The sequence below is a fragment of the Leptosomus discolor genome, unplaced genomic scaffold, assembly GCF_034619465.1.
Source record: "Leptosomus discolor isolate bLepDis1 unplaced genomic scaffold, bLepDis1.hap2 HAP2_SCAFFOLD_41, whole genome shotgun sequence".
Taxonomy (NCBI): domain Eukaryota; kingdom Metazoa; phylum Chordata; class Aves; order Leptosomiformes; family Leptosomidae; genus Leptosomus; species Leptosomus discolor.
The window spans coordinates 421,057-444,437 of NW_028237908.1; the positions used below are offsets into that span (position 1 = coordinate 421,057).

Consider the following 23,381-nt stretch of genomic DNA (forward strand, 5'->3'; position numbering starts at 1 on the left):
AAAGATCAAAAACCTCAGAAAGCATCCTTCAAGCAGCCAGCCTAACTCATCCTCCTTCTTGTGGCCTTTCACCTGACCAGACAGAAGTAACCTCACCGTCATCTTCTGAACCTGCTCTTTCAGCTTCTTGGAGAAACACGGCCAAACCACATGCCTGCTGCTGTCCTGTCAGGTACTCAGGCAGAAGGCACATGACAATCCATGTCCATGCCCTCTCCCTGCATGGAGCTCCATCATACAGGGGGAAAGGAAGGACATTCTACAGTGTTGGCCCGAATGCTGAACACTGAGGGATTCCGGTTACAACTGGCTTCTAGGAGAGCTTTGTACCACTGGTGACATTTGGGCCTGATCATCCAGCCAACTTCCCACCCACTGTACCTTCCGCTCCATCAGCCCGGAGAGCGTCCGTAGGCTCTAAGGAGACTGTGGGAGATGATGTCAAAGGTCGTGTGAAAGGCCAGGTACACAAGGTGTCCTTGTTTCCCCTAATCGTTGTGGTTCAGCAGTGCCTTTCTTCTCCTTCAGGTGCCTGGAGATGGCTGCAGGAGCACGGACCCCATCCCCTTCCCAGGCACTGAGGTAGGCTGACCGGCTTTAATTCTAGCAATCCTCATCCCTGCCCTTCTTGAAGATGGATTGGATGTCTGCCTTTTCCAAGGACCCCAGAACTTTTCTGCTGCTCTGGCACTTGGGAGGGCACAATCCAGAATCACAGGCAAGGGGGACGTAGCAGACAGGAGCACTTGCAAGGATCCTGTCCAAGGCAGCTGAGATGAACGTCACTGGGACGGTGGGGCTTGTTCCTGGAGTCACACACAGAAATGTCAGAGCTCTGTCAGGTGCCCACATCTCCTCTGGCCTTGTGCATTGCTCATACACCCACGGGTGATCAGAGACACGAGTCCTTCCCTTGCACACACAGAGGCAGTGTGCTGCAGCAGTCAGTGTCTCTCCGACCTTCTGCTGCCACTCCCAGAGGCTGGGAGGCCCTTCGGCCCTGGGGGGTATCGCCCTGCTTTGCATTCGCCTGAGATGCCCCATGACGTGAGGAACAGACACGGGGACCGTGGTTCAAGGAAGCGCATCCCAGGGCTGCATTCTGGTGCTTTCCCAGGGCATGTTACTCTCCACGGGAAGTGACCTCAAGACACTGTCGGTCTCACAGGCTTTCATGGCACCCCCAGGAACAGCTGATGGCCCTTGTGCTCGCTTGGGTTCACCTCCCCACCCGCACACAGTGTGTATGCTTGTGTCTCAGGTGTACAATGCAAACATGGACTTCTGACCTAGTCCTTTTCATGTTCAGCAAGCACTGAAAATGCCTCTTTTTCCTTCTTTTTCTCTCTTTTTAGCAATGGAATGTTACCTTCCTTTTCTTTCCCAATTTTGGCCCTGTTTCTCGGCCTCCTTTTTCCCAAGATTCTGAACTTGCTTTTCACAAGACATGGGGCCTGTTGTTTACTCTGATAGACCAGGTGGTCTATCAGCAAGAGTTCTTTTCACAAACTCGCTCCTGTTCTTCCAGCTCGGTCCTGTTTTTCACAAGACTCAGGGCCAGTGGTTTTGTATGCTGGACCAGGTGGTCTGTTAGCAATACGTGACTGACTTATGTCTGTTCCGCTGAATAAGAAGAACAGGGACAGACTGATAAAAGAGAAACATCCTACCATGGAAAGTCCCACCAGGTAGACTTGCTTGTTTGTACTGATTTATGTGATCTAGGCAAGTACAATCGATGAGTAAAAAACACCTTTTTGAGGAAAAATACCCTTGAAAATCTGTAGGCAAATGAATTGAGTTTATATTTTTCATTTTGGAGTAGAGAGCATAACAAAAAATACTTTCTGAACATGAGTAAGATTTGATCCAAAACCAGCATTGTCTCAACCTTGTCATCAGGGATGTGGACAGTAAAGCACCCCGAAATGTAAGCTAAGATCTTGACATGAGTTTACAACGGCCTGCCTGAGAAGGAGTTACTGATCCTGGGAACGGAATGCCAGGCTTATGAGGTCATTGTGCCCTGAACAGAGCAAGGATGGGAGCTGAGAAACTTGTTCATCTGGCAGGAAATAGCAAAAGGATAAGAGGATAAGAGTGCTGGTATCTGCTTCTCCCTTCTAGAAACCTTGTGGGGGCAGATAACAGCCGAAGGAGGGAGCCTTGCAGAGGCAAGACGGCTCTGTTTTGTCTCACGAGTGCTGTGCTGTTCTCCGGTGCCAGGGACGAGCCTGAGAACTGTTATCAAGAAAAATTGATCAGCATCGATGGAGCCAAGAAAAGGCGGAGATACAGAGGAGGAGCAAGGGCTGCTGCTGGGCGTAAACGATGGCTCTTCAGCACCCAAACTTTGGAAGCTTTCCCCACCAAGGGTCACGACGATCGTTAGGATCGGTGGGACGCTACCTGGGCCTGGGACCATAGGGACACCTTGGACCCATTGTGGTAGCTATCGATCTCTGTCCTCTTTTCACTTTATTTCCCCTTTCCTTTCACCCTCTTTACCTATCGCACGCCGCTTTACAGGCGAACAACAAAGTTTCACTGTTTGATTGTATCAAACCCCTTTGGTGTTGTTGCCTTAATTTTGCACTTTGAGATCACAGCAAATGAACCGTCATGAGTCCGCTGAGTAGACCATGGCAGGGGAAGAGGTCCGCACCCAACAGTCACCAACACGCTCCACTGCTGACCAAAACCTGGACTGCAAGCGCTGTCGTCCAGCCCCAGCGCCTGGCAGGAGCTGCAAGACGAGCTGGCCACAGCAGCAAGCCAGACAGATGTTGCTCGTGCTATGTTCGAGGGGCAAAGGCAAGTGCCGGTGCTAGGGCCACAGCAAGGGGAGCCCCAAGCATGCCGGGACACACAGCAGCAGCAGCTGGAGCCAACATGGGTGCTGGGCTCGATACAGGCGCTGCAGCTGGATGTGGACTCTTGCAGGGGCATGAACGGCGAGCGGCTGGTTCATCTGCAGCAGCGGGAGCGTGCAGTAGAGCAGAAGCACCAGGACTTGGTCTTTCTGAAGCAGCAGTGCCAGATGGAGATGGGCAATGTATCGCTGCTGGGCACCACAGCCCCAGGCTGGGCTGCACCAGTCCCCCACCCTTGGCCATGTGCCCCCACAGCCAACCCATCACGGGCTGGGCACCATGCTTGACCAACAGCCCTGCCTGTGCAATCGGCTGCTGATCACCCCCTCAGGGCAAGGCAGGGCAGGGCAGGGCAGGGGATGTCCTCCCAGCCTCGTGTGGGACAAGAATTTAGGACTGCACTCTGTGTGGAGCAGCCCAGCCAGCCCACATGCAAGGCAGGCGTGGCTGACATGGCCCAGCAAGAGCATCACCTTTGCTGGACCCATCAGGGTTGTTCTGACCTGCCCCTTTCTACCTGCAAACAGGTAGACATCCCTAACAAGTCCCCTACAAGCAGTCGGGTGTGTGTAGGGCTGGGATGAGTGCACAGCAGTTGGGATGGGACCTGTGAGTGCTGGCAGGGAAAAGACAAGGGCCAAGGAAACACCTCCCAGAAGAAAAATCTCCAGGCAGCAGGGATATGATCTGGGAATGAGAGGAAACTAAAACCAGGAATGTTGTAGAAGGGAGAATTCAGAAAACCCCTGGACATCCCCACCAGTGCAGAGCCCTTCCTCTCAGCCAGCCCCCTTGCCTCCTCTCCCACCCACCAAAGCCTCTGCCCTCTGGGCTCTGGGGGTCCAAGCCATGAAGCAGCTCCTCTGCAGCCAGAGCTCCAGCAGAGCCGTGCTGCAGCTCTCCAGCCCCGTGCCCAGGGCCCTCTGCAGAGCACAGGGGATGAGAGCAGCTGCCCGGCCATGTTGGGGTCTGGGCGGCGGTGTGGCCAGCTGGGGCAGGGGGACGCTGCCCTGCGTGTGCGGCTGCCTCTGCCCTGGCCTCTCTCAGCTGGACCCTCCCTGCATTTTCCCTTCTCTCAGTTATTTGCATTGTTCTCTTGTTCTTGCTGTCAGTCTCTCTGGGAATGGGAGCTTCATCTGCAGAGTCACACACTGATCTTGGGTGTTGTCCCATCCAGGTGTGTCCTTGGAACAAGTGTCCCAGATGTCCTGTCACCTTCTAGGGTCTGGTCCATGCAGTCCGTGGAGCCAGAGTAGGAGCTGACTCTTCCTTTTTGAGATGCCATCTCTAGGTCACTTGGCTGTCTCCTTGAGGTGTCCTTGCCAGCTTTGGTCTGCCCTCCAGGATGCAAACCTGTCCCGTAGAACCTCTGTTTTATCTGAATGCCACGTGGAGAACAGAAAGATCTCACAAGTGTGGAAATACTGTTGGGTTGGTGAAATGATGCAAGAGTGTCCTTGGATAGAAGTGGGGTGCTGGGACCTTGAGAAAGAGTGGGACATTGAGTGGTGTGCACTGGATCCCTCTGCTCTCAGCAGTGTCGAGTTGCTTTTCAGGGTAACATGGGATTGTGATCCTCCTCCATCTGAGAAAGGTGCAAGCCCAGGGCAGCTGGGAACAAGGCGGAGGGGCAGACCAGCTCCCCTCACTCCGCAATAAACCACAGGCAATCCTCCTGCCTCACACGGCTTTGCAATGCCTTCCAGTGCAGCAGAAGTGCTGAGGGTTTCTGGCATCCAGGAAAACTACCCAGGGGAAATGGGGGAGCTGTAAAACCCCCCCAAACCTCTCTGACTGCCTTCTGCCCTCCTGGTTCCTTGGCATGGGGAGTGCAGGTGCTGACCAGCCCTTTTGTATTAGGAGTGCTTTCAGCTGACAAAGTCGAACCCCAGGACTGGTCTCTGCCCCCTCCTCTCCCGTGAACCCCCTGCTGCAGAGCAGGATAACTCCTTGGCTGCCAGCAGGCACAGGTCCTGCTCCTCATGACACACCAACGAGAGCTCCAGCCACAGAGCTGAAGGAAAAGCTTCTAGAAATGTGTGTGTGTGTGTAACAGTGGGAGGGCGTGTGAGAACTGGCTTTCGTGTTTTGGAAAGTCTCTGCTAACTTATTGTGTTTCCATCCTTGAAGAGTCCCCCACACCTGACAGCAGCAAATGTCCAACAGCAGCTCCATCACCCAGTTGCTCCTCCTGCCATTTGCAGACACACGGGAGCTGCAGCTCTTGACCTTCGGGCTCTTCCTGGGCGTCTACCTGGCTGCTTTCCTGGGCAACGGACTCATCATCACTGCTGTAGCCTGTGACCAGCACCTGCGCACCCCCATGTACTTCTTCATCCTCAACCTCTCCCTCCTTGGCTTGGCCTGGTCTCCGCCGCTCTCTGCAAAGCCAAAGCCCTGTGGGACACCAGGGCCATCTCCTACTCAGGATGTGTTGCCCAGCTCTTTCTGTTTGTCTTCTTGATGACAGCAGAGTATTTTCTTCTCACAGTCATGGCCTACGACCGCTACGTTGCCATCTGCAAACCACTACACTACAGGACCCTCCTGGGCAGCAGAGCTTGTGTCCACATGGCAGCAGCTGCCTGGGGCAGTGGGTTTCTCACTGCTGTGCTGCACACGGGAAATACATTTTCACTGCCCCTCTGCCAGGGCAATGCTGTGGACCAGTTCTTCTGTGAAATCCCCCAGATCCTCAAGCTCTCCTACTCAGATGCTTACCTCAGGGAAGTTGCAGTTCTTGTGGTCACTGTCTATTTAGCGTTTGTTTGTTTTGTGTTCATTGTGGTGTCCTAAGTACAGATCTTCAGGGCCGTGCTGAGGATCCCCTCGGAGCAGGGACTGCACAAAATCGTTTCCACCTGCCTCCCTCACCTGGCCGTGGTCTCCTTGTTTATCAGCACTGGTGTGTTTCCCTACCTGAAGCCCCCCTCCATCTCCTCCCCATCCCTTGATGTTGTGGTGTCTTTTCTGTACTTAGAGGTTCCTCCAGCAGTGAACCCCCTCATCTACAGCATGAGGAACCAGGAGATCAAGGACACACTGAAGAAGCTGCTTCAATCACTTGTCTGTCGGCAGCAATAAGTTGCCAATGGTTCTTCACAAGTGATTCCCCATTACCTCAGCAACCTCCTGTGCTTTGGGCATTTCACCCAGGAGAACTCTCTTTGCTCAGGAATGTCTGAAGCCACTCCACTTCTCCAAAGGCAGGAACCCAGTCTGTCTGACCCAGAGGCCTTTGGACGTGTGTCTGACACGATGGTACAGCTGGTCTGCTGTGCTGTATCTCTGTAATAAAAGGGCATTTCCTCAGCGCTCGTGTCTTGAGGTTGGAGGTCTTCTTCCAAAGCTGCAATTAAGAACAGGCTGAAGAAATACCCACCATGAGGCCGTGCTGCCGTGCTTGGGTTGTGTATGGGCTCAGAGGAGGAGTGTACGGGGTGAGGTGTTAGGAATGAGCCTGTGCTGAGACTTCACCTGTGATTGCCCAGTGACCCTGAAGAAGTTCCGTGATCCACAGGGATCTGCCTGGGATTGTCTTCCCATGGATTTTGGACCCCTGAAACCCTCACCCTGCAGAGCAGCACCACCAGCTTGGGGCCATGTGGTGGGCATGTGGAGCGAGCAGGAGTTGCCATCAGGGCCAGCAGGGACACAGTTCTCTGTGGAAAGGCTCTCTGGGGACAGGGACATCCCTGGACAAGAGAAAAGAGCAACTAATAACACCTTGCACCAGTCCAGGCTGGGGGTCAACCTTCTGGAGAGCAGCTCTGCAGAGAAGGACCTGGGAGTTGTTGTGGACAACAAGTTAACCATGAGCCAGCCATGTGCCCTTGTGGCCAAAAAGGCCAGTGTTATTCTGGGATGCATGAAGAAGAGCGTGGCCAGCAGGTGGAGGGAGGTTGTCCTCCCCCTCTGCTCTGCCTTGGGGAGGCCACATCTGCTGTGCTGTGTCCAGTCCTGTGCCCAGCAGTTCAAGAGTGACAGGGAACTACTGGCGAGAGTCCAGTGGAGGGTTGCTACAATGAGGGGACTGCAGCATCTCTCTTTTGAGGAAAGACTGAGAGACCTGGGGCTCTTTCACCTTGAGAAGACTGAGAGGAGATCTTATCAACGTTTATAAATATCTATAGGGCGGGAGTTCAGAGGATGAGGCCAGGCTTTTTTTGATGGTGTAGAGAAGGGGCAACAGGCATATACTGGAGCACAGGGAGTTCAGTCTCAACATAAGGAAAAACTTTCACTGTGAGGGTGACAGAGCACTGGAACAGGTTACCCAGGGAGGTTGTGGAATCTCCTTCTCTGGAGATATTCAAAACCCACTTGGACGCAGGCCAGTGTATCCTGCTGTGGGTGAACCTGCTTTAGCAGGGGGGGTTGGACTAGATGATACCCAGAGGGCCCTTCCGACCCCACCATACACTGATTCCGGGATTCTGTGAAAAGCTGGCACCCATCTGTTGCAGAACTCCAGGCTATGTGACTTTTCCCACCACACCTTGGACGTTACTCAATGCATGTCAAAAAGCACAGTCTCTCTCCCAGCTTGTCTGCACCCCTGGTCGAGGGCATTGGTGCACATGTGGGCTGTGGCACCTCAGCTGTGGCTCCCGGCCAAGCCCTGACTTGTCTTAGGAAAACCTGGTACAGAGGGTCCAAGTCCCCGTGTGTGCAAAGGCTTTGCTTCAGAGCACAGACACGGTCGAGTGGGCAGCAGATGGACAAAGAAAGCTGCACCTGGATGCCAAGGGAGGGAGCAAATCCCGCTGTCCCCAAGGGCAAAGAGAAAGAGGGCTGGGAAGTGCATCCCTGGCAAGACATGGGTTTGCTGTCAGTGGGGTCTGTGCTGCCCCTGAGGGCCTTTGGTGGAGGTGAAGGTGGTCTCCAGGAAAGAGAAGGTGCTGCTGCCAGGCCCACTGGGAAAAGTGTTTCTCTGTTCCTTGACTGTATTATCATGGGGGTGAGGAAAGTTTGGTGGAGCTTAAAAAGAGAAGTTTGAGAGTGCAGGGACACGAGTGGAGATCGGGTGTGATGTGCCGTGTGTTCCTGCACTGGTCTGCAGCTGCTGGCTAGAGAAGGGCCAGACCTTGCTGCACTGCAGTGGTGGCAATCCGTCACTTGGGTTGTCAAAATTTACACCTGACCCATGCTGACCACAAAGAGAGGCTGGGACACAAAGTACAGAGTTAGAGCGGGTGAATATTTATTAATGTGCTTGAGGTGTCTGAGCTAAACTAGGGTACACCAAACATGGTTTTACAGGGGGTTCTTCTACTGTTCATGGTAGAAGGCGGTTTAGCTAATTGCTAATTAACACACACACCACCAATTACTAATCCTAGTAAAACTTCAAAAGCAGCTCTGCTTCTCCAGCGTCACCATCCGTCAGCATTCTCCTGCTTGTGTACGGATGCAGATGTGCCTGGAGTTGGTCTTGTGATAGTTATTTCTGTCTGATGGCAGACACTGGGAGGGTTTCACAGATGCATTAGAGAGGCTGGGATGCCAGCGTTGTCGTGGTTCTCCAGGGGTATCCTTTATCTTCATGAACAGCTCTAAGATTCCAAGAAACAAAGGCCTTCTTTCCATGGCAGGGCTGTTCTTCTGGTCCTTGTGATGAGCTGGTGTCCTTTAGTTTGCTTCCTCAAGCATGTTAAATCAGTATACACTGGGAACTACATAGAGTTATCTTAAGAAAGGTAATAGATTTTCTTACTGTAAGACTGATTTGCATAAGAGTTAAAGAAGGAAATGTTGATAGCCTTAGATGGGGAGATGCCTGTGGGTAGGTGGATTCTGCAATGAGCTGTTTTGATGGTCAAGGTCGGCTCCTCATGACCCGGAACTGTCCACCCTACATATAGGAATCCTCACCAAGGTGGGAGGAGGCAGCAATGGATGAGAAAGGAGATCCTGACTGAAGTTAGGCATAAAGATTAAGCACAGAGAAGGTGGAAGCTGGCTGCCTTCCAGCCTCAATAGTTCTGTGGTTCTGTGCTGCAGAGAGACATTTACTTGTGTGCTTGTCGGTGCATGAGGGAACAGGAAAAGGAGGAAATCCTGGGACCAGCTCCTACATAGACGGTCTAAGACGGGCTCCTGGAGGGACCCATGCTGTGGTGAATCTACCTAGGTCTACGTCTTAAACTAACATTACCTAACATGCCTACTGCCCAACCCTTACTGTTCTTTCTCCACTGTCAATGGTTTACTTGCCTTAAGTCCTGAGATCCCTTCTAGGATGAGTGGAAAACTTCTTGAAGTTTTACAAGGAGAAGTGGCATTGGGGGGAAGAACAAGCCCATAAATCAGGTCCAGCTGGGACATGAGTGGCTGAGCGGTGACGCAGGGGAGAATGGCCTGGGCACCATGAGGGACACCGCACAACCAGCAGTGAGCACTCACCACGAACAAGGCCAGCTGCACAGGGGGATGCATTAAGGGCAGCGTGTCCACCCAGACGTCTTGAGTTTTCATCCCCGTCCAGTGAGCCCTGGGGTGCCCACACCTGGTCTAGTGTGTCCCTCTGTGGGAATTCCTGCTGTAGACAGGTGGGAGGAACTGGAGAGTGCCCAGAGGAGGTCTGCACATGCCCTGGACTCTCAGCACAAAACCCCATCTTTGCAGCCCACTTCCATCTCCACACATCCCCAAGAACATGCTGTCCCTGCAGAACTGCCCAGCTCTCCCGGCACCTCTACATTCCCCTCCTAGAGGATGGGTGACTTTAGTGTCACCTGTGGGAGGGCCCTGGGTACATCCCTCAATTACACTCACCACCTTACATGTCACCAGACACCCACGAGTGACTCGTAAGTCCAGCACTATGTCTCTAAAATTCTGTGAACCCTGAGCTTTTTATTCCAAATACCGTGGAGGAAGAGGAACTTGAGAGGTGCAGGTCCTCAGGCTGCTTTGGACAAAGTGCCCAGCCTGAAAGCACTGCACCAGGGGGATCACATTTTATTAGCAAACTGACGTGAAACAACAAAACTCTGAGCCAGTGCCAGACACACATTTATACGGGCATGAAGTGACTCAAAACACGTCCATGACTCAGGCAGAGTGATGCAAATGCAAATATGTGTCTAGTAACAAAGTAGCCATGAATGAAAATAACAGCAATAACAGCAATAGTAAGAACAACAAAAACAAGAAAAAAAAAACATAAATATCCAACGATAAAAAAAATATTCCAACCTCAAAGAAACCAAACCTCACTGAAAAAAGACCAGAGCAGTCTGGAATCAGATATTTCATGAATCATTTTTGGAGAGAGGTAGTCATTTTTTCACTGTTGAAAAATGTGCAAAGAATCAATTTCTTAATGGCATCTTTAAGTTCCTGGTTCCTCATGCTGTAGATGAGGGGATTCACTGCTGGAGGCACCATCGAGTACAGAACTGCCATCACCAGGTCCAGAGATGGAGAGGACATGGAGGGGGGCTTCAGGTAGGCAAAAAACATTGTGCTGAGAAACAGGGAGACCACGGCCAGGTGAGGGAGGCAGGTGGAAAAGGCTTTGTGGCGTCCCTGCTCCGAGGGGATCCTCAGCACGGCCCTGAAGATCTGCACGTAGGACACCACAATGAACACAAAACAAACAAAGCCAAAAATTACACTGACCACAAGCACCGCAGCCTCCCTGAGGTAGGTGTCTGAGCAGGAGAGCTTGAGGATCTGGGGGATTTCACAGAAGAACTGGTCCACAGCATTGCCCTGGCAGAGGGGCAGTGAAAATGTATTGGCCGTGTGCAGCACAGCATAGGGAAAAGCAGTGCCCCAGGCAGCTGCTGCCATGTGGACACAAGCTCTGCTGCCCAGGAGGGTCCCGTAGTGCAGGGGTTTGCAGATGGCCACGTAGCGGTCGTAGGCCATGACAGTGAGAAGAAAATACTCAGCTGCAATAAAAAAGAGAAATAGAAAAACCTGGGAAAAACACCCTGTGTAGGAGATGGCCCTGGTGTTCCAGAGGGAATTGGCCATGGCTTTGGGAAGAGTGGTGGAGAGGGAGCCCAGGTCGAGGAGGGAGAGGTTGAAGAGGAAGAAGTACATGGGTTTGTGGAGGTGGTGGTCAAAGACTATAGCAGTGATGGTGAGTCCGTTGCCCAGGAGGGCAGCCAGGTAGATGCTCAGGAAGAGCCCAAAGGTCAAGAGCTGCAGCTCCCGTGTGTCTGCAAACACCAGGAGGAACTGGGTGATGGAGCTGGCATTGGATGGTCTTTCACTGCAGGAAGAGAGACTGCTGAATGAGGAGAAGACATTGACAAGTGAGGACAGATTTCTCTCAGCCAGTCTTATGTCATTTCTCAAAAATATCGCCCACTATCACTTCTCTTTTTTTTAGGGGACTTTCCGTCAGTTCCTGTTTGTGAGGTCAGGAATGATGAACAGGCGTCTGCCCATGGGCTCCAGAGAAGTCAGACCTGTGCTATTGCAGAGGTGTCAAACAGCCCGTGCATTCGGTAGGTGTTCCTGGCAATGGGTGCCTTCAGTCCAGTGAGAGATATTTGCCTCAGTGACCATGTGACAATTGTCCCTATTTATTCCAGTGCGATGGAGTCAGCACCCAGACCAGCTGTGTCTGAGAGAGAAGAGCCCAGGAAGGGACCCAGCCCTTCCAACTCTGCTCTCCTGAACAGCAAAGTCTGAGTTGTAATAACTCATGGCTGACACAGAACATTTCTCACCCCCATTTTCCATCTCCAGGCTCTCTCCAGACATAATAACAGGAGTGTTCCTGTGTGGGAGATTGGGGCTGTCACGAGGTTCCCGTCCTCCCCTGCTGAGGTGTCCCCAGCATGGGGGAAGGGTGCTTCAACCTCTTCTCCTTAGGAAGATGCTCAAGTGCCTGAAAGACAGTGCCCAGCATCTCCTGAAGGGAGACTCAACTTGTTTCCCAGTCCCACACACGGCATTGCCCAGAGGCCCCCAGGAACAGTGTCTCAAATGCAGCTGAGATACGTTACACACCCTCCACAACCCAAAGCTTCCATAAGCAAGAAAAAGAACAGGAGTAATTGAAGAGCAATACCCTGATCCTTCTGCAAATGGGGAAAAGAGGAGAAAGACAGCTGGCACTCGGGAAAGCCTTCTCCTTACACCGCAGATCACAGCACCTCCACGTTGGTGACATCCCAGGCTGGTTGCTCTCAGTCCCTTTTCTCTGTAGAAGGAAGAGCTTTATGTGTCAGGAGAGACAGATCTTTGCTGGAGATCTCTTTTTCCACCCACACCTTCTCCCCACAGCTCCATGAGGAGTTCCTGAGGCAGGATGAGTCCTGATGCTGGCTGATGACAGAGAACCTGTCCAAGGTGACAGCCCCCTGGGTTCAAGACACCCTGCTTGGAAGGACAGTCCTGGCACCCCTGGCTTTACACCAACATTCACACCCCACAGCCATCCCCACCAGAAGGCAGCCATCATGCCCTGTCCCTCTCACACTGCACTAGGGAAGCCCTGCTCTGCAGCCCGTCTTCCTCTTCTCCATCACAGACAGATCCCAGAGGTTGGACACATTCAGGAGATCCTGCAAGGAGCCACCACCACATCGCCCTGCACCCAGAGACTTACTGTGTCAGAGGCTGGGAAGAGTTCTCCTCCAGTGAGCTCTCAGCCATCCTCCCACTCTCCCCTGCCTTCAACCTCTCTCTGCCCCGCTCCTTTCTCCTTGATGCCCACAGGCAGCCCCCTCAGCCCTGCTGCGCTTTGCAGAGCAGCTGCTGCTGGGCAGAGCTGTCTCCCTGCAGCTCTGCCTGCTTGCTAGGAGCTCTCTCTGTCCCAGGAGACCAGTCCAGCTCAACAGAAGAGCAACAGTAGTAGAACTTTTTAATGATCTCTCTGGTGGTTTTGTCGCCGAGTCCGTGAAACCCAGACACTGAGGGACGAAGTTGAGGAAACCTTTGGAGGAGTCAAAGTCAGATGCAAACTCCAAAGTTTCTTGGAACACTAATGGGTTCCAGTGAGGGACGTTACTGACAAAGCCTCTCTGGGGGCTGGTTGAAAGAGAAACCTGGAGGCAGTGAGGACAGGTAGGCAAAGGCAAGGTGAAGGTGGCTCTGATGCTGAGTAACCCTTGGTGTGCTTTATCAAGCCAAAAGAAAGCCCTGACTCCCCAGCCCCTGCAAGGCAGACCCTGTCCCTCACCCATTCCTCAGGGTTCTTCCTGGGGCAGGGTGATGTGGGGATGTGCAGTGCCAAGGGCAGGGCCAAGGTCCTCTGCTTCTGGGTTTGTCCTGGGTGGGCTGAGGAGGCACTGAGGGGCTGGTGCCGTAAGGTGAAGGGGTCTTCTGGTAGCACTTGGGCATTGAAATAACAGCCCTAGCCAAGGGAAGAAAGATCTTGGCTCGGGGGGGGGGGGTGTGGGGGGGTGGGGCTTGTCATCTGGCCCGAGCCATTGAGCGTCTCCACCACAGGATGTCCTACAGTGTCCCACACCTGCGCTTGCCATTGCACTGTGCAGATCAGACTGTCCCCAGGAGAGGCCTGAGCAACGACTGAGGGACAAGTTCTCCCTTCCCAGAGGCTGGAGGTCAGGACCTGTAGCCTTCATGGAACACCCCCAGGTTTCCTCAGCATCAGAGCCACCTTCACCTTGCCTTTGCCTGCCTGGGACAAAGGGAGCTCCTGGCAAGAGGGCAGTGCTGCCAAGAGCTCTGCAGTGTCCCTCTCCTCCCAGAATCACAGAACAAAGGAGGCTGGAAGGCAGCCAGCTGCCATTTTTTCTGGGCTTTGTCTTTATGCTTGGTTTTACCCAGCAGCTCCTTTCTCAGACATGCCAGCCTCCTGCCACCTTTATGTGACTTCCAGCATGTCATAGGCGGACCATTCTGGATCATGGTGAGAAGATCCTTGAGCATCAAACAAGGCTCTGTACCCGTCTTCTCTGCAGGGCTGTAGCCCATGAGATTCTTCCAAGGAGATCCCTCAGCAGGCCAAAGTCTTTTCTCTTTTTGCCTTCTTCCCTTTTCTCAGGATCCTCAACACTAAGTTCTCACCCTGGACTTTTACATTCCTCACCACCTCTTCCTTTTTTATAAATGTTGTGGTTTAACCTGAGGAAGAAATTAGGCACCACCCTGAAGCTTGATCACCTCCCTCGTCCAACCTCAGTGGGATGGGGGTAAAGGAAGAGTAAAAAGCAAGAAAACTTGGGGTTTGAGATGGTCATTTGGGGTCATTGGCCTGGTTGTGTCTCCCCCCAACCTCTTGCACCCTCACTACTCCGGTCTATTCACTGGTGGGGCAAAGTCAGAAACAGAACAGTCCTTGACACTGTGCAAAAAATCTTCAGCAACAGCTTCTGCCCAGGCTGCATCCCACCCCTTTTATTTCCCAACACACTTTGCTCTCACCTTGCCCTTAACAGTCCCTTCTCTTGGTCAATCATTCTGGAGGCTGGTGTGTGACAGGGGATGTGGCACACCCAATCATTGCCACGTTCCCTGGCCCAGGGGCTTCTGAGGGTGTTTCAGAAAGGAATCCTGCTGTCTGCCTCAGGTCTTTCTGGGGTGCCACAGCACTTTCTTTCCAAGGCCCAGGATGGTGTTTTGGGGGGTGGCTTGGGTCACGGGGCATGTTACCAACCATCTGGTTGTCACTTCCACCACAGTAAGCACATGGCGCTTGCCTGGGCAGGTTCGTGGCAGTGTGATATAACCCATCTGTGAGGCCTCTCTGGATTGATATCGCAGCCACCATCCTTCACACCAGAGAGGCTTTGCTCGCTTGGCTCACTTGACTATGGTGCATGTGTCACACTCCTGAATAACACCTGCAATGGCTTCAGTGGTCAGGTCCACTCCTCGATCTCAAGCCCATCTGGACATCTGCTGGGGTGATTCCTCTAGTGAGTTGGGGCTTGGGTCCCTATCTCATCCCTGGTGCCCTCAAGTGTGGTTTGGGTTCCCACCCCAAACATGGTGTCCTCCATTGTTATGTCTGTGTCACAATCATGGAATCCTCAGAGGTGCCTTGGGTCCATATCTCAACCATGCTCTTCTGACAGCACCAAACAGTGGCTCATGGGTTTCACTGGGGTAGGCAAGGCACCCTTCTCTTAGGTAGTGTGTCCATGTAGCGGGATTACCTGCCTTTTCAGGCTGCAAAGAACAGGCATTGGGAGGTGATAACCACCCTAGGCACCTGCCTACACACCCTGACACCCAGGGACTGGCTGCCTCAGGGCATCTCTCAGGATCTCCTCACCATCAACTTCTCTCCTCTGATGCCACAATTCCACATCAGATTGCACAGGCGTTAGGACACAGGAACACTGTTCCCATATAATTTCTGCACCATTATCTGGAGACCCAAGACTTATCACCTCCCCTTACTGAGAAGAACAAGTGTGCAACAAAGAAAAGGACACCTCTGTTCTCCCAAAAGTAACAGATGGATCCACATTGAAGAGAAACACAAGTTGCTGATGCCCAGTGACTTTGCAGAAGTCAATGATGGAAACATAGAAACCCAGAATCACGTAATTATTTGGATTCAAAGTGACCTCAAATATCATCGAGTTCCAACCATCCTGCTATGGCCGGGATTACTTCCACTGGACCAGGTTGCTCAAGGCTCGTTCCAACCTCATCTTGAACACTTCCAGGGATGGAGGTGAGGCTGACAGAGCTGTACTTACTCGAATCCTCCTTCTTGCCCTTTGGAAGACTGGAGTGACATTTGCTTTCCTCCAGACCTGAGGCACCTCACCTGTTCCCCACGACTTACCAAAGATGATGGAGAGTGATCTAGCAATGACTTCCGCCAGCTCCCTCAGCACTCGCGGGTGCATCCCCTCAGGGCCCATGGATTTATGTATGTCCAGCTTGCTTAACTGATCCCTAATCCAGTCCTCATCAACCAAGGCAAATTCTCCTGACTTCCTCTGGGGCCTCAGGGGTATGGGACTCCTGAGGACAGTCTCCAGCAGTATAGACAGAGGCAAAGAAGCATTCAGTAGCTCCGCCTTCCTTATAACCTCTGTCACCAGTGCACCCTCCTCATTCAAAGGTGGGTCTGCATTGCCTCTGGTGTTAGTTTCATCTTTAGTGTATTTGAAGAAGCCCTTTCTGCTGTCCTTGACCTCATTGCAAGGCTAAACTCCAAGGGGGCCTTAGCTTTCCAAGAGCCTTACAGTCCTCCCAAGTGGCCATTCCCCTTTCCAGGATCTATAGACTCTATTCTTCCACTTGAGTTGGACCATTAGTTCCCTGTTTAATCACGCGGGTCTCCTGTTCCTTTTCTTGATTTCCTACCCACTGGGATGCTCACCTCTTGAGCTTAGAAGAACTGGTCCTTGAACATAAACCGACTATTTTGGGCCTGTTTACCTTCTAGTACCGTGTTCCATGGGATTTCCCCAAGCAATTGCTTGAAAAGGCCAAAGTTGGCCCTGCTGAAGTCCAAGGTTGTGATCTTGCTTGCTATTCTGTTCCTATCACACCAGATCCTGAACTCCATCATCTCATGGTCGCTGCAGCCAAGGCTGCCCTTGACCTTCACTGCTTCAACTAGACCTGGCTTGTTAGTGAGGAGGAGATCCAGCAGTGCTCCCCTCCTTGCTGGCTCATCCACCAATTGTATCAAGAAGTTATCATCGATGCACTGGAGGGACCTCCTGGACTGTGAATGGCTGGCTGTGTCGGCCTTCCAGTAGATATCTGGTAGTTAAAAACGCCCATGAGAACCAGGGCCTGTGATTGTGAGGCTGCTGCCAGCTGCCTGTACAAGGCCTCATCCACTTCCTCATCCTGGTCAGGTGGCCTGTAACAGACCCCCACAACAGTATCTCCCATGCTAGCCTGTCCCTTCATTCTCACCCACAAACTCAGCTCGCTCCTCATCCACCCCTGGCCAGAACTCAACACATTCTAGTTGCTCTCTCACGTAAAGAGCAACTCCCCCACCTCGCCTTGTTGGCCTGTCTTTCCTGAAAAGGACACAGCCATCCATGACCACATTCCAGTCATAGGAGCTGTCCCACCACGTCTCAGTGATGCCTGTAACATCACAGCCTTGTGGATGTGCACACACCTCTCACTCCTCTTGTTTGTTCCCAACGCTCCATGAGGTGCACAGAGGCATTTATGTGTGGCCCCTCCCCGCAGTGAAGCCGACTTCCCAGCTGGAGTGCTTGCTGGCTGGAATTCCTTCTCTTACACTTGATGTGCTCTCTCACTGGTGTGCGATCCGTCTCCAGGGCCAGGGCATCTATTTCTGGCACTGGCATCGAAGCGGAATGGATTGAGGATCCCCTCCCTCAGCCAATCTAGCATAAATCCTCCTTCCTAGATGGGCTAGCCTTTGTCCAAAGATGTTCTCGCCTTCTCTGAGACATATACCCCATCAGCCGCCAGGAGACCAGGCTTCTCACAGGGACTCCTGTGGTCCAAGTAGCCAAAGCCCTGGTTATGGCAGCATTCCTTCAGCCGTTCATGGATTTTCCTGAAGCTGGCGGCTCTTTCAAGTGCCTTTCCTTTGACTGGGAGGACTGAGGAAAAGAAGACCTGGGCCTCTGAGTCCTTCACTGCCTCTCCTAGGGCTCTGGAATCCCTCTTGATGCTCTTGTGATTGCTTCTGGTTGTGTCACTGGTACCCACAGGAAACAGCAGCAACGGAGAGTGCTCTGTGGGAGGTACCAGGTTGGTAGTCTCTCTGTGACATCCCTAATCCCAGCCCCCAGTAAACACCAAACCTCTCTAGACAGCGGGTCGGCAAACAAGCACTTCAGTACCCCTCAAAAAAGAGTCCCCCACTACTATTACCCAACACTTTTTCTTGGTTGCCCTGGTTATAATTCAGGGAACCAATCTATCCGCCTTCCCCAACTCTAAGGCATTGTCTATGTCCCCCCTCATTCTGCAGAGCCATGAAGTGGTTCTGCAGGAGCACCTCAGGCTTTGAGGAAGGCTTCTTCCTCCTTCTGGATCTTCCCTGCACCAGTTCGCAATCTGCACTAGGGTTGGCTTCCCCCTGTTTTGGGTGTGCCAGTGGCAGAGTTTTGGCTCTTTGGCCGGAGGGAGCGGTTTTGGGTGTGCTGGTGGAAGAACCTCAGGCTCTTTGGCCAGAGGCTGTGGTTCCGCTGCTGCGTTCCCCTGCATCCAGCTAGCTCTCTCCTTGTCTGCCTCCCTGGTGCTCCGCAGCCTCGTGACCATCTCCTGCAGCTCAGCTGCCTGCCGCAGGAGGTCCTCCACCTGAGCACAGCTTTTGCAGCTGCGTTTGTTCCCCACCCCTTCCCCAGGAGGAAGGTCAAGGCACTTCCCCCAGGCTGAGGGCTGAACCGCAGCCTCTCCCTTCAGCAGCTCCGTCTGGCTGGAGGCACTGGTCCCCGCCGGGGCCGGTGGTGCAGAGTGTCCAGCCAGAGCTGCAGCCTTGGCTCTGCCACGAGTGCCCACCCTTCTGCCTCGAGGGTCAGGGAGGATGAGCGCCCTCGGCCTCTCCAACTGGCGGAGCTTCAGCGCCCTCCCCGCACAATGCCGCGGGAGCTGCTCGCTCCGCTCCTTTGCTCCCCGCAGGCTCCCGTTGTGGGCAGGCAGTGACAGCCGGTGACAGCCGTTGCTCTGGCCATGCCAACAGCCCCTCCGCCTCTCCCCGCAAGAGCTGCTGGCTCCGGGCGGGTCTCGTCGCTCCCCTCGTGTTTCCCTACAGCAGGAAAACCTCTGGAAAGCTCCTGAACACCGAGATCTGCTGCTGGCTGGGCCCATCCCCAAGCAGCTGATCTCAGCGACTGATGTTTAATATGTTTGAGTTTCATCTTGAGAAAATGTCATGTCATTTTCTGTGGCAGCAGAGTGTCATTTTCTGTATCTGCCTTCCTGTTTAAAGGAATGGATTTATTGCTGACAATATCTATTTCCTGAAATCCTTGAGTGTGAGGGTTTTTATGGTTGTGGGTTTTTTTTTTTTTTAATACTGCTGTAATGATTCTATTAAAATTAGGTGGCAAACTGTTTACAGTTTCTTCATACGTTTGTTGGGAAGAAATGGACCTTAGGAATCAGAAAACATGTAGGAGAGCTCTGCCTTGTTCAGTGCAAGCTTACTTCTCAAATTCCAATTGCATGAAGGATTTGTCAGCTTTCTTTTGTAATGCTTTTTATTACATTGAAACTCTGTGCGTGTTCCGATGGGCAGTAGAGCACATTTTTAGCCTTAGTTCTTCCATCCAGAAGGTGTCAAATTCAGGAGTAATAGAGGAGGTTCCAGGCAGGGCCTTAATCATTCCTCACTGTGGAATCTTTCATCCTAGTCAGGTGTCCGCTTCTTGTGGAGTGTCTGCGTTTGTGGGGCGTGTAACAGGGGTCAGCTCGTAACCTTTGGAGTGAATCACTGACATGTGACGCCCAGCAATGAAGTAAAACATCCCTTGAGCTGCCTGAAGAACTTCTCTGGGGGAAAACTCATCCCCATGACTGCTCGGAAGAAGCTGCGGTTGGCTGGGGCAGACGTGGTAACCGGCTCCGTAAGGAAGTGTCAGTGTCAAAAGTGCAAGTGGAGCATTCCCCACCTCTGGTTTTTTGAGTGAGGTGCGTGTGAGTGAACTACACTCGCAGCTCAGACATGAAGGCTTTTATTGCCCAGAACAGGCTGCCGGAGGGCTAAAGTACTGCATGGGTCGCTTAGAGCCGCCAGACTCTCCGGAGTGCTCTGAGGTTCCTTTGTGGAAGGAAAATTCAGAACATTTGGGTCAGTGCTACCCACGCTGTTCTTGCTTCACATTAAAACGGGATACTAAGCTAAATGGGTCGTGCTGGGTGGCGTCATAGGTGGCTGCACAGGGGACAGGTCAAGAGCAGCCCCTGCCTTGTGCAGCTCCTCCTGCTGTCCCTGATGGCTCAGGAGCTGCTAGGGCAGGAGTGTGCAGCAGGCTTGTGCCGCTGCTGGGGATGTCACTGGAGGCTTTGTGTCAGTCCCAGCAGGAGCAGGCAGCTGGCTTGTGCTGGTGCTGGTGGTGGCCATGGCGGGTGAGGAGGTGTGAGGCCAGGGGCCAGCTGGGTCTTTGCCAAAGCAATGGTGATCTTCCCCTGGAACTGCATTACCACTACTCTGCCTGTCACACGCTGTATTTGATTTCTCTGCCTTTTCTTGTATTTTCACCTGTCCTGATAATATGACCATTTCTAAAGTCACCTTTTCGGATGACAACTGCCCAGGAAAATGCCTTTTCAATTATTCTTCAGCTTTCTCCTTCCTTTACTGCTTGTTCATTCAGACATATCTCACCTATGAAGCTGCTTTGAACTTCAGGGACTAAAAGCATTTCAGTAGTCTACTTTTCTCTCGCCAACTCTTTCATTATGTTTATACCTACCTTTCTATCGATCTAACACATTTCTTATAGGATTATCCCTTGTCAAAGGCACCTCATTAGAGACACCTTGTACTTAGCACACGGTTGAGGAGTGTGTTTTATTGTTGATGAGACTTGGTCCTGCTTTCCTTTTCTTTGTTGGCACATGGGAGAAGGCCTTCTGTGCCTGTGTGCAGGCAGTTCTCTAAGGAAAGCAGGGGGGAGCTGGTGCAATGGAGATGTGACATTTGTCTGCAGACTTGAGTGGAGAAGTCTGAGCTAAGAGAGGATGTAAATCCCCATTGAACAAACACAGCAATGAGGAGGTAGAGGAGGTGAGCAGCAAAGCTGTCCGTACAGTGTCAGACCTCAAGGGACTGCTGTTCCTAGCTGTCCAGACCTGCTGAGGAGACATTCTGCATCTATATCAATTACAGAATCCTACTATCACGTCTTCTCTAAACTGACAATTGATTAAAAATACACTTTTAAATTAATTTCAATAAGGTGCACTATTCAGTTTTCCTCTGTACCTACATTCTGAAAGAACTACAATTAGCTGTAGAAATCTCGAAGACTTGAAGAAAATGAAAGTTAGAGAAATAGCTCCTTAGAGCTTTCTGTCTTTTAATGAGCCCCATGGGGTATTTGGCCTTAAGTAAAGGAATCTCAGGTACTGAGAGGAAACTGAGCAAACTGCTCAAGTCGTCAAAGTCAGAAGCAAACCCCAAAGTCCCTTGAAGGACTGACTGGCCCCACTGAGGGCCACTGCTGACACAGCCTCCCCAGGGACTCCTTAGAGCAGAGAACTGGAGGCTGTGCTTGCAGGCAGGCAAAGGCCCTGTGCAGGGGGCTGGAGTGCTGAGAAAACCCTGGCTTTGTTTCACCCAGCAGAAAGTCCAAACCCTGACCCTCAGGCCCTGGGCAGGCAGATCCTGCCCCTCGCGGGGGGCTCAGGGCTCTTCCCGGGGGCAGTGGGGTGTGAGGGGGAGCAGTGCCAAAGGCAGGGAAACTGGACAAGCCCTCCCGCCTTCCCCAAGCAACGGGCAAGGAGAAACGGAAAGTTCTGCCTGGGAGGCCTTGGTGGCAGAGGCCACTGCCATAGCCAAGGGGCCCAAGGCCTTGCTCCTGTTGGGCCTTTGAGCCTTGCCAGAGCCCTCGGCCATCTCTGCTGCAGGCTGTCCTGCACTCTGCCACGCCTGCCCCTCTTCCCTTGCCGGCTGCACACACCCATCTTGCTTTCCCACACAGCTCTGCCCTCAGCATTTCTAGACCTTTACTGATGTCTCTCCTCCCTCACCGCCTGTTCCTTGAAACACAAAGCCGTGGGCTGAATCCAGAGTCCCTATGGAGCATCACTTCAACCACAAGGCTACCCTTGGAGGGAGATTTCTTTTTCCTCACATGCAGTCTGAACCTTCCGAACGGCACTTTGTGGAGGTTTCCTTCTCTTCCCACTACAGGAGAAAAGCTCCATCATCTCTGGAAGAAACCTTCAAGCAGTTATTATAGAGCCCTGGGCATGCACTTCATCAGCCTAAAGAAGCTCAGGTCCCTCAGCCCTCCACACAGGCCCCTAGCTCCATACTGCAATTCCTGTCTGGAGCTTCTCCAGTTCCTTCCCTTTCCTCCAGAACAGAGTGCCCCACATGCAGACTCACTAATCCAGATGTGGCCACACCAGTGCTCAGTCAAGGGCCATGATAACTCCTGTCTGGGTGGCCACTCTCCCCCTAATACAGCCCTGTGTGTAGCAGGCCTTATTCATGGTCAGCATTTGCCACTGGCTACTGCGGCTTCCCTCATCATGCCCGGGCTCCTCTCCTCAAGGTCACAGAATCACAGAATCACAGAAAGGTGAGGGTTGGAAGTGACCTCTGGAGATCGTCTAGTCCAACCCCCCTGTTAAAACAGGTTCACCCACAGCAAGTCACACTGGACTGCGTCCAGGTGGGTTTTGAATATCTCCTCCGAAGTTTGTTGTAACCCAAATTGAGGACCCGGCACATGGCCGTGTTCAAACATCATAGCATTGGCCTCAGCTTGTCAATCTAGTCTGTCCAGAACCCTCTGCAGGTCCTTCCTACACCCAAGCAGTTCAATACACCCACCCAACTTAATGCTATCTGCAAACTCACACAGGGAGCACTCAGTCCCCTCATCCAGATCATTGATAAAGATGTGGAACAAGACCGGCCCCAATACTGAGCCCTGGGGGACACTGCTTGTGTCACCATCTGGATGGAACTACGTTCACCACTACCCTGTTCTCGGCTGTCCAGCCAGTTAACTTGATCCAACCTGAGCAAGTTGTCGTGACCAGTAACTCCACACAACACACTTTTCCCAACCTGCATAATCCCTATACCTAAGAGAACTGAAGTTATGGATGACATGAACTCAGTGGACACTTCACGGACAATTTCATGGACATTTAAGAGGAGTGGCCCATAGTTAGAGCAATGATAGCTGTCTGTAAACAGCGTGATTGGTAGGGGGTGGTTGTATATGAGGGTCTTTTGGATACTGTGGGACCGGACTATGACACAAAAGGGATGGAATAACAGGTGGAGACTGGACTGGGTCTGGCTGGGCTGAACTTACTTCTCTTCATGTAAGCTCCCGTGGCGCTATGTCTCAGTTTTGTTGACCAAAACAATGCTGAAAACACACTAATGACCTATCAGTTTCTGAAAAGTGTTTGAAAAGTGTTAAGGCCTTCTCTGTTTCTGACTGTGCCCCAGCAGTGAATAGCGGGGTGAGGGTGCAAGAGGTTGGGGGAAGAAATAATCTGGCCAATGACCCCAAGTGACCATCTTAACCCCCAAGATTTCTTGATTTTACTCTTCCTTTCCTCATCCCTTGTCCCACTGATGTTGGGAAAAGGAGGAGAGCAAGCGGCAGGACAGTGCTAATTTCTTGCTGTGGTAAACCCACAACATTTACAAACAAAGAAGAGCTGGTGAGGAATGGAAAAGTCCGGGGTGAGAAGGTAGAGTGGACCATCCTGAGAAAAAGGAAGAAAGCAAAGAGCAGGACCTCAGGACAGCAGACTTTGGCCTGCTGAGAGAACTTCTTAGAAGAATCCATGGGCTACAATGCTGCAGAGAAGATGGGTGCAGAGAGCTGTTTGATGACAAGGATCTCCTCTTCTCGATCCAGAATGCTCCGTCGTGACATGCTAGAGGTCACATAAAGGTGGCAGGAGACTGGCATG

At 52.3% G+C, this 23,381-nt stretch overlaps 1 protein-coding gene across 1 annotated transcript; it reads right to left on the reverse strand.

Annotated features, from left to right (window-relative positions):
* Positions 1-10,136: 10,136 nt before the first annotated feature.
* Positions 10,137-17,104, reverse strand: LOC147412411 (olfactory receptor 14A16-like). The gene is made up of 4 exons (XM_086481401.1): positions 17,035-17,104; positions 16,319-16,535; positions 11,485-11,613; positions 10,137-11,100 (listed from the first exon to the last, which is right to left on the reverse strand). Exons 1-4 carry the CDS (start codon positions 17,102-17,104, stop codon positions 10,137-10,139), a joined length of 1,380 nt encoding a protein of 459 aa, XP_086337527.1.
* Between the last annotated feature and the right edge of the window lie 6,277 nt (positions 17,105-23,381).